This window comes from Buceros rhinoceros, unplaced genomic scaffold (assembly GCF_000710305.1).
Source record: "Buceros rhinoceros silvestris isolate BGI_N320 unplaced genomic scaffold, ASM71030v1 scaffold19229, whole genome shotgun sequence".
NCBI classification, from domain to species: Eukaryota; Metazoa; Chordata; class Aves; order Bucerotiformes; family Bucerotidae; genus Buceros; species Buceros rhinoceros.
In genome coordinates this window covers 6094-22702 of record NW_010429968.1, presented here as the reverse complement: position 1 = coordinate 22702, position 16609 = coordinate 6094, and the positions used below count along the sequence as shown (strand labels likewise).

The following is a 16609-nucleotide window of genomic DNA, read 5'->3' as shown; positions in this document are numbered from 1 at the left end:
AAAGAAAACCCTGCCCACGCTTTCCTTGGCACCAGAGATGTCAGCAGAGCTCGTGCCTGACTCAACACACCCAGCTGTGGGTGTCCCTGGACTCTGCCTGCGTCCGTGGTGGTGCTCTTTTCAGTTGAGTGCGTTTTGTAAATGGACTCATGATGACAAAGAGCACAGTGGCAGAACGGCTTCAGCGCTGCTGCAGGTCCGGGGAGGCTGGGTTCAGCATGTGGTCCGTGCTGGTGCTCTGTAGCCAGATTAATCATGCTGTGCAAAGGACATGGCTTTGGCTATCAATAATTGAAGGTAGCGCTGCTCCTCACTTTATCCTGCAAGTCTCAGTCTCTGTTGCTTGATATCAAAGCAGCTGGATGGTTATTCAGGTTGCAGCACAATACTGAAAGGAGTCACACGCTCGCAGTACTGTTTTATTGGTGCCGAAAGCGTGGCTCAGCAGGCACGGGGCTCACGTGAAGCCTGGGCGGTGCACCATACAGCTCCGTGATGTCAGCTATTTTGCTGACTCAGGCCCTCCGGGTTGACAGCCTCCTAGCAGAGATCGGTGCCTGTGTTGCACAGCTGTCTCCCCTGGTCGTGAGCATTTCATTGCTTTAAGAGAGGAAAAGGAGAAAGTGAGCTATGGCCACTCAGGAGTGGGATGGCTCGGCTTGAGTTGGAGGTCACAGGGGAGGTTCCCCCAGAGGGGTCAGCGCTGGGGCCAGGCTCCTCACAGGTAACCAACCCTTTGCTCCTAGGACTTCATCAGCTATCTGCTAGACAAGAATGTCACCTCTAGCCCAAAGAAATACTGGGTTGTCTTTCGTTGTTTATAAAGTCTGAAGAAATTGCCACTTCCCTAAGGTTTTTCACTGCAGCGGTTAGGCAGGTACTTTTGCAACAGACTTTTTCCACTGTCACTGTTGTCACTATAAAACTTCCCCCCGCCCCTTATTTCTGAAAATAATGGTGAGCTAATTACAGCTTATGCTACTGACATTGTCAAATGAAAAAAGAGGATCTTGAACATCTATTACTTTTCCCCAACAGGCTGATTTAAACTGCAACATTCAAGATGACACAGGAGCGTTTTATGGAGTCACTAGTCAGTACGAGAGCTCAGAAAACATGACAATCACCTGTTCCACCAAAGTCTGCTCGTTTGGAAAGCAAGTAGTAGAAAAAGTAGAGGTGGGTGTTGTGATGGGATGTGTGGGATGGATACCTGGCTCCCTTTCGTTTTACTTAGACTTTGCTCGCTCTTGTCTTTGCTGCTGTCTGGCTTTTCCTTCCTCCTCTAACACTTCCCAAAAGAATGCTTGGGTTCGGTTTAAATCATGACGTGAATGGTGACAGTACAGTTACCTGTTGCATTGGAGACCCTCCTCCACCCTGCCAGGGGCACCCTTCAGTGGGGACCTGGCAGGTGACATCAGTGGTGCCTCGTCCATCACCTGGCAGAAAAGACCTGAAGCAAAATGCTTTTGCTCCCATCTCCAAACACTTGGCCAGCCACAGCCTGTTTTGAACCCGTACTACAGTGATGAGCTACCCTCCGTCATCTTGATTTTTTAAAACTTTTTAGAGCCATGGATGTTGTGCTGTCTTTCATCTATACCCATGTTTATTTTAGGCACAGAAAGGCATGCTTTCCCCAGGCACTAGCGAATACAAAGATGGGTGTTTGCTTAAGATGCAAGGGCTTTTTTTTTTTTTTCTTTTAAACTTTTCTACACACAGACCTGCATGGCACGGTCAGGTAGCTAGACAGTTTAATGTTAATGGTACTGCAGCTATTTCACTTGTCTTCCATGTACTAAGTCCCACACCAACATCCATTGCCTGCAATACAGTTTTTGTATGGGAGTTTTAGTCTAGAGCTGCAAGTCGAGCCTTTACAGATGTCCTGGTCACTGTTCATGTCCTTCTTATAATAAGTTTTCTGTGAGGGGTGACCATAAAAAACTTTTCCATCATTTCCACGATTCCAAGCTTGGAGAAAGCCAAAGAACCCCACAAGAAGTCATTGAGTATGAGCAGTTGGCAGCTGGGCAGCAGGGGTCCAGGAGTCACTGCCTTACCCTCCCTCAGCCCCTGGTGAGCCCCTGCAATCTCGGTCAGTTTTGCTTTCCTCCAATGGCTGTAGTCTTGCATCTTTCTGTAATTCATAAATTGCCTATTAAATAATGCGGTAAAATAGCTACGTTTATATGTGTATGTTTATGCAAAAATATGTAAGCTTATTTTTGCAGCTCCCTTTGCAGACAGTTGCCTCAAAACTACTGTAAACTCCTTTGACCATGTTTTCTGCTTAATTTATTTTCACTTGACTTGGACTTACTTAACCTTTCTGTAATCCTCATCTCTTCAGTTTTCTAATTCACATATTAGAGAACAAGTAGCCCTTGCATTTTTAGCAAGGCTCTGCATAGCTCAGCTCCAGGACTGCTGTTCTTGGCAGCCCCGGCCGCCCTGTGCCCGGGTCTGTGATGTCCGGAGGTAGAGCAGCGACTCTTCCACGGGCACCCCCTTGCCATGGGGCAGGAGCTTGCGTGCCCTTGTGAGGTCGAGAGCTGTGCTGGTGGTGGCATGTGCCTCTGGTGGGGTCTCCCAGGCCAGACAGGTCTCAGCTGAAGGGTCAGACACAGTGTGTCCACAGGCAGCATGGGCTCACTAGCCTTCGGGCAGCCATCCTAGGAGAAGGACAGCTCTGACCCCAAACCCGGGCAGATGGAGCTCGTTTAGCCCTGTAAGGCATCCATCATCTCAGAGAAGGACACTCTAACCAAACCTGTGACCCAAGGATTTTGCTGTCACCGTCCAAGCTCGCCAGGCCCTGGCAGATGAACCTCAGGTGTAAAGGGTGGAGCCAGTTCCGCGCACGCTGCACCTCACCTAAAAAACCCACCGCGCAGCCCTGAAGGGTGCACTCATCGCCTGCAGTGAGCGTGGGAAAAGCCCTTCCCAGATCTTCACTCGCGACGCCAAGCCATGATGATGATGATGATGATGACGATTCATAGCTCAGGCAGAGTTAGTAAGTGGGGGTGTGTGTGTGTCTGAGAGCCACTTTCTCTTTTCTGTCTATTTTGGTTTTTTTTTTAGACTGAATATGCAAGGTTTGAGAATGGCCGGTTTGTGTACAGGATAAATCGCTCTCCGATGTGTGAATACATGATCAACTTCATACACAAGCTGAAGCATTTACCAGAGAAATACATGATGAACAGCGTGTTGGAAAATTTTACGATTTTATTGGTATGGACTCACTTTTTATTTTTCCATTTCTGAAATCCTCTCAGCATTCGCATGACTTACTTGCTTAACTTGTAATATTCAGATCCAGTTTCCGAATCCCTTTGTCACGTTGCTTACTGAACAGCTCATCCCCTTGCCTTCAGAGTAATACCCTCGGACCTGTGCACCGTGGGCGCTAAGGCTGAACAGCCGCCTGAGAACATGAACAAACACCTTTGTTACGTTCCAAAAATTCAGCCTACCGCTCTCTTCTGCCTACAAGCCTCTATTTGGTGCTCGCAGCAAGCCCGAGGCAGTAACTTTGAACCACCCCATTCATCTAATGAGATCTCGGTTCTTCCGGAGATGTCAGTTACAATACCACAAATGTCGGTGGTGTTAGTTCTCGGGCCAGGAAAGCGTGCAACAATCACCCAGCAGGTGATCTAAAGCACGACAAATGGTTCACCTAGTGGCCTTTAAGCCCGTTTCATCCAGTTCACCAGCTTGCTTTCACCATGGCTTTGTGGTGGCACCTCCGCCAAGCACTGAGCGCCATGCGCTGCCGCCACCATAGGATTCGGGCAGGACCAAGGGCTGGTGGCACGGGGGAGAGGTAGGACTGCAGGCACAAAGCCATGTCCTCCCTGCTCACTCAGCTCCTTTTGGCACGTGAATGCAAGGTGACGAGGGTGCACTGGTTTCTTTTGCTGAAGGGGGGCTGAGGTTGAGGAAAGCTGAGCCAAAACCACATGGTGACCACCAGCTCATGGTCAAGCAACCAGGGTGGGCTGAACAGGCACCGCTCAGCACCAGCGCGCAGGGTGCGAGCACAGCCACGGAGGTCGCTTTAAACTGCCAAAGAGAGAGCAAGAGGACACGTGTCAAACAGTCACAGCTCAAGAGCTGTTGGTAACATACCGTCTGTCTCTTCCTTCCCCTCGACAGGTTGTAACAAACAGGGATACACAAGAAACACTGCTCTGCATGGCTTGTGTATTTGAAGTGTCGAACAGCGAACATGGAGCACAGCATCATATCTACAGGCTTGTAAAGGACTGAGCAGTTATTTATATCTACACTTCATTTCACTCTTTATGGAAACACAGACTGTAAACCTCAACACTAAGTGGCAGTGCCTCTGGCCCAACTTTCACCCACATTTTTCTAAATCCTGTTTTAGTGAAGTCATTTTTAATGTGTTCATATATAATTGTAGCTGTGAAATTCTGGTACAGTTGTAAAAATTATTTCTAAAACTAAGTGTTCTTCAAATTTGTAAACCGCAGTTCTTTGGGAAGACTGTATTTAAGAACCTAGCGCCTCTGTCTGTGGAGGCCTATTTTTAATTCTGATTGATAGAAAAATGTATGACAGAGCATTTGCCATGGGAAAGACTGACAGCATTTATAAGAATTTATTTTGGGTTTTTTTCCAAAACGAAATACTTGTTTTACAATGCAAGTGAAATTGAAATGAATCTTTAGCTATAACTGTAAATGAGTACACAGTTAATAATCTTTATAGAACTATCTTTGTAACTAATTAGGGTGGAAGATATGGACGAATGTAATTCTCTAAATTATTTTTTAAAGTGAAACATTTTTCTGTTTGAAACCAAATGAAAAACATAGCCTTAAGAAATGCCTGATAGAAACAGACAGGTCCTAAAATTAGGCAAATTTTGTATTTTTTTCTCAACGCTAAAACTAATCTTCTAATCCATTAAACTTTCAAACGAACAGGTATTGCAGAGAAAGAAAACATCATCCCTTATCCCTAACATATCTAGTGTATTTTAAAAGAATATAAAGTTGTATTGTACTAATATGAGAATTTGATTATTTAATGAAAAAGATGGCTCGTTTTGCAATAAGTAGGTAAATACTGAAGATTTAGACTTGCATTATATGTAGTCTTGTGTGTGCAGTTATATTTTATATGGACAACTACGTTTTCTAATAAGTTGAGTGAAAAACTTGCAATTCTGAAATTAACAGATGAACGGCAACAACTGACATTGCGACAGCATTGAGTAATTTGTAACTGAAAGCAAAACACTAAAGTGTTTGAAAGAATACGTACACCTCTGAAAGGATCAACAGCTTTAATATCTATGGAACGCTAGAGAATCGCAACCAACTTCAGGCAAAGAAGGTTGGAAGGTGGAGATCTTTTTTTTTGTCCCTTTCCTCTTTATCATGGTGCTCTTACACCTCTCCCATTTGTCTCTCCAGTTCCAACTGGCAAAGACCTTATATGAAACAAACGCGTGCGTACCACATGGGGTCGGGTGTCCTTTTGCATCTGGATGTGGTCGTGTTCATCCTTCTGATATATTCAGGGAAGACTCCGGGAGGTGACGTACAGCGGGAGATACTTTAATACTGTCAGGTTTCGAGCCATGGATGTGGGTGTGAGTGATTGTCTGAGGTACGCACACGTGAGAGGAGTAGTCTCGTTCCTCCTGACTACGCCAGAGACTGCTGCTCCGTTTCTTTGCTGCTGCTGCGCACCCAGCACTGCCGCTCAGCTGCCCGAGCAGCAGTTGTGTCGGCAGGTGCTGGGCCAGCAGCAGGTACTCACGTGAAGCATTTGTCTGAAAGGCTGAGGGCTGCCCGGCCAAGCACAAGCCACCTTAAAGATCAGTCACGCGGTACCAGCAAAGAGTGAGCTCCTGGGAAGGTCTTTTGCAGTCCTGAATCAAGGCAGTTAACATTTAGCAGTCCCTGCTCCCCTCCCTCTACCGCTACCGCTCCAGTGAACAATTTAGGGCTAGAATTTACTCCCAGGCACAGCGCTGTAGTCGTCTACAAAGCCAGTCGTTTCCGGGTGTTTTATTATGATATTCCTGCATAGTACTTTCGGATAGAGCTGCCCACTGCTGCATTTTCTAGATGAGACTATAGCCTAGACAAGGTAGCGGGTTGCTGTACGTCTGCATCAGACCATGCTCATTCTTAACACTGGTGAGGACTCGGGTTAGCGGGTGATACGAACATCACCAAGGGCAAGGGCGACTGCTTAAACTCCTTAGCCTGCCTCTGTGCTAACTCTGGACCGTCTCTAGGAGGTGGATGATTGCTGTGATGTCTAGCTGTTACCTGCTTGTGGATATTAGGGCTGATGATCTTTCGGTTTACGGTCCATGAGATGAACAGAGAAGTATGGCCATGGTAAGGTCTCTTTCAACACTAACAATCTCATCAGGAAAAGCACTGCATCGTAACAGCCTAATGGTAGCCCTTTATTCTAAGCACTTGGTGTTACAAGTCAAAAACTACTTTTTTGTTTTATTTTGTTCTAAAGTTGTCTTTTATTTAGGGTTTGAATTGTGGGTTTGGTGATTTTTTTTTTTTTAATAACAAGCAAATTTTTTGAGGCGTATAAAGTATGTAAGTCAATTTGCAAAACCAGGTACAGGTTTTTTAATAGAATCTGGCACACTACATATGCCATAACTATAGGGTATAAAAAGTCACAATGTTTATTGGTGTTCACATATGTAATACTAGGAAAACTACTTCCATCGTCTTTTCTTTACACTTCTGTAAATGATCCATACCCTGTATATGTTAATTCTTAAAAGCCTTAACAAAATCCTTCAACTGTTCAGTGTGGGATGTGTAGTCCAACAGGCTGCCTGTAAACTGTGAGCTCTTTTGTAAGCTGGAAGTACTTCTCTTGTTACTGTTACTTTTTTTGTAGGAACCTTTTAATTGAGCTGCCAAAGCATTACATTATGCAGTGCCTTAGCATTATATTAGAAATACCTTTAGCCTCTTAACATAAATTTTATATATTGTTTTATTAATTGGTTCCACATTTAAAAATACCTGTATTTTTTCCCACAGAAACACTCTTTGACTGCTTGGTCCAACCCAGCGAGCTGTACAAGTCAGTCCCATTGCTACGCAGTTAAAAGCCTATACCAAAAGGAAAGGTTATGGATTCTGAGTTCTCCCTGAAAAGTTAATTGTATTAATAAATGCTGCCTTTTTAAATTTCATGACCAAATAATTAATTGTGACTCTTCTGCACTCTAGCATGAAAGTGCCTTTGGTTTGAAATTCCAGCTTAGAAAAGTGCTGCCATATTAATGACAATTTGTAGAGAGACCAAAAATATTTAGTTATATCACCGTAATGCCTTTGGTTTATTGGAATAAGTTGAATCTACAGGCCTCCAGTCACAAAAGAGCACCATTTATAGCAAAGTGATTTTGCTAGGGATCAACCTGCTGAAGAATAATCTACTGTTTGCCATTTCTGACAGCATTGCAAACCAGCAACGGATGTGTCTGCGATACAAAATGAAAACTACTCACATTTATCTTCTCTTTATCCAGTCGTGCATCTGCATAGTGAGCGATCCGTGTACTGCAGAATTTCAGACAGTGGACTAATGTGACTTCATTGTTCTCCTCTAACAATGTTTCTGTATCTGTATCTGTGAAGATTTTTTGCTTGGACAGAAGATTTTGTTTACAAAGTTGTGCACGCTGAGAGTCAGATGCATAAAACCAGATGAAAACGGAGAACGGCGAATACTAGAGTAAATGCAGTTGTGTGGTTTTGAGCATTGAAATGTTGAGTGTGAGCGTTGTGGGTGAAGTGCCGTTAGAGAAACTCTGGCCAGCACGTTTCAAAACACAGGGTTGTTTTGTTTTATTTTTCTCCCAGATGATGTCTTAGGAAAAAAAACAGCTCCTCTTAATAATGTGTCTGTATTTCATACCTGCTGTGAACGGGGGCCATGCCGAACACTACAAATAACACTGATGGAAGAGGAGCAAGATTTTAAGAAAATTATGTTAGAAAGAAAAAATATCAGCGAAACCAAAAGCTGTCAGAGGGATTATATAGTTGTGAATACAATTTTAACTTGATTTTTAAAGTATTTGATGAAAACTAAGATTAACTTTTTATATATAGAAATATTGTGACACTGTGTGCTAAATATTGTGATAATTCAAGTTCCCTGTCTCTAAAATATTATTTTATTATTCCTTCAAGGTCTAAATCTCACTTACCTCTATAACACAAGTAATCCTGTTGAAAGTGAGACTGAGGTAGGGCAAAGACACTTCTGCCCCACAAGTAGAGCATGTATTTTCAGTTATTGCCAAACCTTTCAGCTGTACTAGTCAACACTTGTGATAAACTACACTTCTGACTCGTTCAAACAGTAAAATAAACGTAATGGTACCGGTTGGGGCTGTTAAAAATTACTACTAACAAATGTAGTTTTACTTACTTGAATTCCAAACTGTTTTTTTTAGGTACTGCACCACTATTTTGAAGGAATTGCAGATATAATGCCTGTTTCTCACTTCCCCGTTCTACCGCAGCTACAGCTCGTTAAGTTTGGCAGTAGCGCCTTCCGTTAACCCCTCCCCGGTAGCGGCTATTGGGACACGACAGATGAAGGGTGTACACTAACGCTGAATGCAAGCAACCGGCCAGTCCAAGGCAGAGGCAACATTTGATGTGCTAATCCGTACTATTTATTTCTCCACGGCAAGTGCTGGGGCCCGCCTGCTCTCTGCAGCAGCTGCCCTGGCAGTTCCCCTGCGTCACGCAGCCAGTCCTTCCGAGGAGGCTTTTGCCCACCCGCGACGTGGCCCGTGCTGACACTCGTGCCGTCACACAGCGGACGTGAATGGCAGAGTCCGGCTTTGTGCTTCTCTCAGGATGATCTCTTCTGCCCCTCTTATCCTTCCTAACGAGATGTTTAGCCCCCTAAGAAAGATTGAGGCTGGATAAGTCAAAGTACAAGAAACACTTCGGACGTCTTCATCTTTTAACTTTTCAGGTCATTCTTGCTGAGATCCTGTAATTAGTTCTAGTGTGTAAATTAAATCTTAAATGCACTCAGTTGACTAAAAGGAGATGGATCCCTGTTACCTCCTTACAGAATATGTGGGTTTGTTTGGGGTTTGTTTTGTTGTATGGGCCTCTGATTCAGGCTCATGACTGCAGACAAAAAATACAATATGTGCCTGAAAATAATAAAAAAAAAAGACAAAAGAATTTTATAACATTGAAAACCTGAATAGCCTTTAATTCTTCAGTACATTTTATGTAAAAACAGGTTGGGGTTTTGTTTTGTTTGGGGTTTTTTTTTTTTTTTTTTTTTTTTTTTTTTTTTTTTTTTTTTTTTTTTTTTTTTTTTTTTTTTTTTTTTTTTTTTGGTTTTTTTGGTTGTTTTTTTTTTTGCCATGTGCATTTGTTCACATTTGTAAATGACTTAATGGAATTCTCACTTTATGTTTATTTGTGTAATGTGTATAAAATGGGTTTGTGACTTAAGCATATTCATATATGGTCAGTGGTTACTTTAATATTGTACTGCTGCTGGTAACTTTTGATGTAGAACTTGCCTTTTGATGATAAAGTACCTCTAGGTTAGACAGTGAGGGAAGGCTCTTTGAAAAAGTGAATGTTCTCCTATGTTTTCTTAACATATTTGCAGAAGCTTTCAAAAGGAGTTTCAGTCAAACCTCTTGGCAGTACAGTATTCTTGTATTTGTTATTGTCTGTGTGTAGGTACTGGTACCTTTTTTTTGTTTAAAATGTTTTAAGTGTTGGCTTTAAAGTGAATTTATCTTTAGTATGATAGTAATATGAAAATTATAGGTTTTGTGTGCAGAGAATTTTTTTATAAAGTGCTTTGTAAAAAAAAAAAATGTATTCTAGCTTTCGCGGTACATATGTGTGATAACTTTAATATCCATGACAGTTAAGTGCAATTATTTCATCACTCTAAAAATGCTATTTTTGTGTCGGTTACTGCAGGTGTTTTCATGTCTTTGCAAAGTGACACATTTTGATGCCTTCTTGATAAAGTGGTAGAATTTTTGTAGCTTTCTAGAAACTTTGTATTCATACAGTATCAATTGAAAATAAAGAAAATGAAAGTGTTTTGTGTATTTATCTTAATCTCTTACATCAATCTCTTTTTCATGTTGGGTGCAACATTCAGAAGCATTTTCCAAGGGAGTCCAAGGCCTGACTGGCAGCAGTGTCTGTGTGCGCACCTACCGTAAGGCGCGGTGGACATCCAGGGATGTACAAAAACCTGTAGGGATGGCACTCAAGGCCAGCACATCCGCAAGCGGCGGTCAACAAGCCGTATGCGGTCTGGCATTGTATCAGCAAGAGGCTGGTGTCTCTTCCTAAAGAAACGGTGGTGGATTTATTTGAAACATCATTTAAACCATATTGTTTTCTTAGGAAACCGCATCCATCCCCCTCTATTCAAAATCTTACATAACAAATGGTATCAAATGCATCACTAACGTGGCGACTAGAACTGACTGAGGAACACAGCAGTTATCGGAGGCTGAGGGATGCTGAGAAGGACGCTGAGATCTGTGGGATCTGAGATCCTAAAAATGTGATGTTTTTATAGACTGATTTCTTGTTTTTCTTAAACCGCTTGTCCCTCAGCTAGCAGCTGTACCTGGTGTGATGAGAGGATGAAAGAGGATCGATTTGCCTGACGCATTCATGAAGTGAAACCACCTAGCTAGAGAGGAAAAAAAAAAACCAAACGAGAGTAAGAAGGATATCCTGGATCAACTGAACTCAATGGGAACACGGTCAGGACTTGGCAGAGAAAAAAAAACCCATCATCTGGCTCATCTTCTGCTTCAAAAGGGGAGCAGTGGCTTTTGAATAAACCACATGCCCCTCCCACACACCCCAATTCTTCTTTTGGGTGGCAGATGTTCCACTGCCATTTTTAAAATGCCAGCGGAGCACCCCCCATGTGCAAGATGAATGGGTTGGGAACAACGCACAGATAGGGGCTGTTTTGACCCTCTTTTCTCTTCTTTGTTCCCCATTAAGTATATGGCTTCAGCCCTTTGAAGTGGGTTGGCTGTTTCAGAAGCAACCTGCTTCTTAATTAAGGTTCTGCTTCTTAATTAATTTAGGTTAAAACCCATAAATCTCCACCTTTGGGAGAAGTCATGCAGCGTTTCAGGTTGGGACTCCCCATGTAACGTCACACCATTAGTTTATTAACAAGTTGCCTTCAGCAGAAGCAGCGGCCCCTCCCTGACTAAGCAGAGTCTGGTTTTCATGAACGCGGCAGCGCAGGCAGGGAACAAAGAAGACCGACCAGTCGCTCCGTGCCGTTTTATGAAGTGTAGAATGATGCGCTCTGCATTGTCCACAGTCTTTCCTGTGGGTTTTTTTTAAGATGCAGCCTATTCGACTACAGATACAGCACACATTGAGTGCTTACAAACCCGAGAGTAAAAGGAGGGTTCAGCGCTAAGCACCATTAGCAGATGTCTTATCGTTCGCCCACACAGCTCTAGCTGTTCATCACAACCCTGACCTTCCACAGCCTTACTATTGTTGTCTGGGGCCCTTTGAGCAGGAACAGCTGAACAATCTGTTACACCAAACAGCAGTAGCTTAGCAGTATTCATAAATAATTACCTACCTTGTAGAGGTGTGACACTTAATGGATCAATGGTTGTAAATTGTTACATGATTGCTGTTATTTTGTGCGAGCTAGAGCTGTGGTGGAGCCATGAAACTTGGAGAAGGTAGGAAGGGCAGGAAGAAGTGGGTAGAGGGACTGTACTAGGAGCAGAGGGGAAAATTGTAGAAACCCAGAGTGCAAGTGACTGAAAAAGTGAGTAGCAGGTTATTGCTTTTCAAGGAAAATTAAAAGCTGAGGACAGGAGAAAATAGGAAGGAAGGACAAAAAGGATCGTTTGAAGACCAACAACAACAAAGTCCATCAGCAGAAGGAGGGAAAACTAAGACTAAGGGCTACAACAAAACAGACAAACATTTTCCTTCTAGGTGAACAGAACTCCCTTTTTTTTAATTATTATTCGCCTGTATTGCTGCTTCTTAGCCCTTTCCATTTTTGGGACACGCCCTCTTTAAGCTTAATGGAAGGGGCTGCTGTAGCCCTCCGTTCTTGTGTGCCGCGCTGTGGAGACTCAATACAGCCCCAAAAAATCTGAGCAGCAAAGCACCCTGTAGCCTCCCTGATAGAAAGAGAGCTGTCAGCTCGGTTTCAGCTGGAAAACAATCAGCTGAGGAAAGACTCGCACTTGAGCACGAGTGATGGGACTCGATTTATCCAGCATTGACTGCTCAAGCCACCTTCCTTCCATTGGGGGGGGGGTGCACAGTCCATTATAGGTTCAGGTTAATGAATGTCAAAAATGTTGCATTCTATGCCCCTCACTCTAGCCTAGAGTTGGGAGCATAAACAGGTAACCCTGATGTTATTAAATAGGAGAAAAAAGAAAAAAATTATCGTAGGTCTGTTCCCAACCATCTTTACCGGCTGTTAGAGCTGTCCACAGAGCGGGAGCAGTTTTGGAGCCTTGGCATTATAGCTTTTCCCCGAACTCTGGTAAAGTCAATGTCCCACTAAGAACGACGTTGGGGGCCATCGGAGCGAATGGTGCAGGAGCCCTGACTGGTTTGTACCTGTCCCTTTTCATCCCTCTTAGTTTGAAGAGGGGATTAGTTCACCGCTCACGCTTACCCTGCGATGCACCTTAACGCTCTGCTCTCCGGACCTCCAGCAGAGACAGATCGTGGCAGCAGCTTTCAGGCTTACTCTCTGTTTGAACAGTGCTGGGTTATACGTGCAGCTGACTTTGACAGTGGATTAACAAACTACAAACTAATCTTTTTTTCCTGCCCCAAGCATGTAAGTAAGTTTATTAGCCACATTTAAAGATCCTTCTCCAATTTTTTTTGTTGTTGTTGCCAGACCCCAAAGAATAAGGGGTTTTTCCAGACTTTAAAAAAATTCCTTTCTGCTAAGATCATGTTATCTGCAGTGTTATCAGAGAATTAATTTTTTTCCAAGATACTTGTCTTTTCTTACCCTTTCACCTGTGATGTTAAACTTTCTACTGAAAGATTTTGTACATGGCAAAATGTACAACAGCATTCAGGTTGTAACTGTTCCCGTCAGAACAGCATAAGAACCCTTCCTTTTGATGCAGCGCTACATCAATTGCACACATTACACCATTTCACAGCACAGAGAATTTGATGGCTTCATTGTAAAACGTGTCTTGGTTTTATTATGAGCGTATTGTATTTTTAACAAGGCTTAATCTAAGCTTTATCATCAGAACACCATGATGGGTGGAAACTCGACGGTGCAGATCACCTCAGAGTTTACAGCAATCATGTGGGAGACAGAACACTAGTCTCAGCAGGGTTCACACTCCCCTATCTCCTCCAGTGATCTCTGTTTTGAGGGAGGTGGTGGTGAGTAATGTTTGGGAGGTGCCCCAAGACTCTCTAAGCAATAGGCTCTGGATAAACGCGAAGGAGCAGGTAGATGTGGTGCAGTAACAAGCAAACTCCAAACCTTTTGGCTTTCCTGCCCACTTCACCCCTCTCCCAGCCAACAAAAGGGCAAAATGTCACGTTGGCAGTGAGCTAACGTGAAAGGGGGGAATCTCAAGATCTAAGACCCCTCATTTCTGCAGAATTTTGCTTTGACTGCTCCCTTCTCTGAAAGTCTATTACTTGAGAGAGGAGCACCAGGCTCATGACTCCTCTTCACTCTGGGTGAGACACTGCAGGGAATGCAGAGCATTCAGATGCAACTCTGGCATCAGCTTAGCAAATTTTTTCCAAAAAAATGCAAAAAACCCCATCTTCCCATTAAGAACTTTGGTGCTGGAAGTCATGGCTTGGTTTCGCGAACGAAGACTTGGAAAGGATTTTTCCCACGCTCTATTGCAAGCGCACTGATGGCGCTACAGGGCTTTGCAAATGTGAGTGCACCCTTCAAGCCTGCGCAGTGGGTTATTTTAGGTGAGGCTCAGCGTGCGCGGAACTGGCCCCACCCTTTACACCTGAGGTTCATCTGCCAGGGTCTAGCAAGCTGGGACGGTGACAGCGAAGTCCTCGGGTCGTAGGTTTGGCTAGAGTATCTTTCTCTGAGATGATGGATGCCTTACAGGGCTAAACGAGCTCCATCTGCCCGGGTTTGGGGTTAGAGTTGTCCTTCTCCTAGGATGGCTGCCCGATTGGTGCTGGAAGTGGTACAAAGGTAACACCCACCCTGAGAGAACAAGTCTAAGGAACCATGAGCTACTGAGAGGTGAAAAACCGCCAGGGCAGCCCTGGGTTGTCAGGCAGGCTCTCTCTTTTGCCCTGCTCTAGGCCAGTATGGTTTCTCGGCTCAGGAGGAGGTGGGAAGAGAACTGTCTACCCCTGCAAACTGTAGCACCAAGGAAACAGGTACAAGCACAGTGGAGAAAGTTAGCTTGAAGGTACCTGCATACTAACAGAAAGGAAGCATTAGCCATGGGGATCAGCCATGATTTGCAGATGAAGCTGATTAAGCAGGAGATAGGGTAAAGGCTGTCTCAGGGAACTGCAGAGGAGAAAGCTTTCCACTACCTCTGGTCAGACACATAAAAGAGCAGAGGCAAAAGTCAGTGTTAATCAACTGGAGGCAGCTGGAAAATTATCAAAGAAGAAAAATGAACCCAGAGGACCAGCCTGAGGAAAGTCTAAAGGGTGCTCGCTAATATGAATATGGCCAACAAACTGGAAGGGAACCACTGAGTGATGAAAGGGGAGAAGAACATCAGACGATTCCTGAAACACTGAACGAATGGGCGCTGAGCTCTGGGTGTTCACGTGGCTCAACAGTTGCGGGTGACCATTGCCAGCGTCAGAAGTTACTGCACGAATTAGGCTTTCTCGGGTGTGCCTGTGAGACGCGTGGGAAAGCTGTGGATGCAGCAGTAGACAGATTTACAGATAAGAAAGATCTGGGAGGGGATGGAGAGTTCAAGATCAGGGCTGCCCACAGGTTCCTGCGAGGGGAGCAGGGAGATAAAAGCCGTGGAGATGGAGCTGCACAGTATGGACCTGTGAAGTGGTCTGTCAGCTCCAGCAAGCTGCATTTCCTCACTAGAAGAGCGTGTGGTGGCAGGAGGCAGTGAGGTGTGCTTGTGTCTGCAAAACAGGGGGAACAGGGAAGTTGTAAAACTAACAGCTCTCCAAACAAATCATGGCTGAAGAACCAACACGTCATCTGGAGCTCATTTTTGGCTGCCTGTTGACAAGACAGACAAGTTTTTGGGCATTAGAGATGGTCATGGTTACAAGGGAGAACTATGGACACTGATACCTGAACAATATAATCTAGAAATGCGTGCAGTGTGGATGTTCTGTTACCCTCATAGTCCCCAAAGAAAAGGTACGTAACCACGTAATGGATGGGTGTCCAGTTTCTGTAATAAACAGAAAAAGATAAATTCTTTATAACATTGAAGCTTTCTGTTCAAAGGTTAAACACAAAGCCACTGTTCAGCAGTTACTGAAGTACCTGATGAGAAGCCGGGACTCTGGCTTCAGAGGGTGTGCTGCTCAGCTCTGCTGAAAACTGGGAGAGACCCTCAACGTCGGGAGTGTGCAGCCCCATGCCACAGAGGAGGGCCAGGCACAGAGAGGCTGTGGTAAGAGGCAAAAAAGCAGAAACTTCTCTGTCAGCAAGTGAACAAAAAAGCTTAAAATTCTGACCAAAATACACCCCCAGACACTACCCAAAGTATCTTTAAAACAAACATTCATTCTTACTTCCTTTCATTTCGGATTGTATTAATCCCCACAAAGCTGCATTTAAGGCTCCATAAGAGAACAAAGTTGGGGTTTGCACTTATACGAAGTATTACATTGTGCTCTGAACATGTGACAAAGTCCCTCAGCCTGCAGCCCGGGAGGCTTATGCATGTTCCAAATGTTCTCCTCAAACCCTCCACCGAAGTCGGCCGAATCTTTGGGGATGCCCAAGAGAAGGATATGGCCCTAAGACATAAGATTAATCCCTAAGGATTCTGGTGCTTGCTGCTGCAGTGCAGTCGAACGTAGAGCACGGGGTGGCAGCGAGTCTCATCAGGCCTTGCTGGAGTCATTTCGGCAGGTCTCAATCTGTTTACCTGCAAGTACTAGGTATAACCAGGTTAGACAAGACCATTACCACAGTACATAACCTTTGGACTTTGGCTTGAGGCTTCTGCTTTCCCTTCTGGAGAGAGCACGTCGTCTTTCACTGTCTATTTTATTTCTTTCTCCTTTATTGCAGTTGTGCTCAGTACCCTACACAGATTGATTTTCCTGGAGGCACAAACAAGCAGATAGAATCTAGAGGATGTTTAAATAAAGGGAACCATTGTAAATGGTCTTTGAATTAATGAATATATATAAAGATAAATAAGAAACATAGAGATATATAGGACATATAGGTCGAGCAAAGAAATCATGACCCATCTGTGCAGTGTGCGCTGTCGGTGTCTGCGCTCCATGCTAGGACATCCTGGAAAGCAATAAGCCTCTGCTCTTCATCTTGCTGGACACACTTGTGA

At 44.1% G+C, this 16609-nt stretch overlaps 1 protein-coding gene across 1 annotated transcript in view; it reads left to right on the top strand.

Moving 5' to 3' along the window:
• Positions 1-4958, top strand: part of TEAD1 (TEA domain family member 1 (SV40 transcriptional enhancer factor)) — a 31431-nt gene extending 26473 nt beyond the window's left edge. Inside the window, exons 7-9 of the mRNA XM_010142858.1 lie at positions 1039-1179; positions 3094-3246; positions 4174-4958. Coding sequence (XP_010141160.1) covers positions 1039-1179; positions 3094-3246; positions 4174-4287 — 408 coding nt within the window. The 3' untranslated portion in view covers positions 4288-4958. The remainder of the gene's footprint in view (positions 1-1038; positions 1180-3093; positions 3247-4173) is intronic.
• The last annotated feature ends 11651 nt before the right edge of the window (positions 4959-16609 follow it).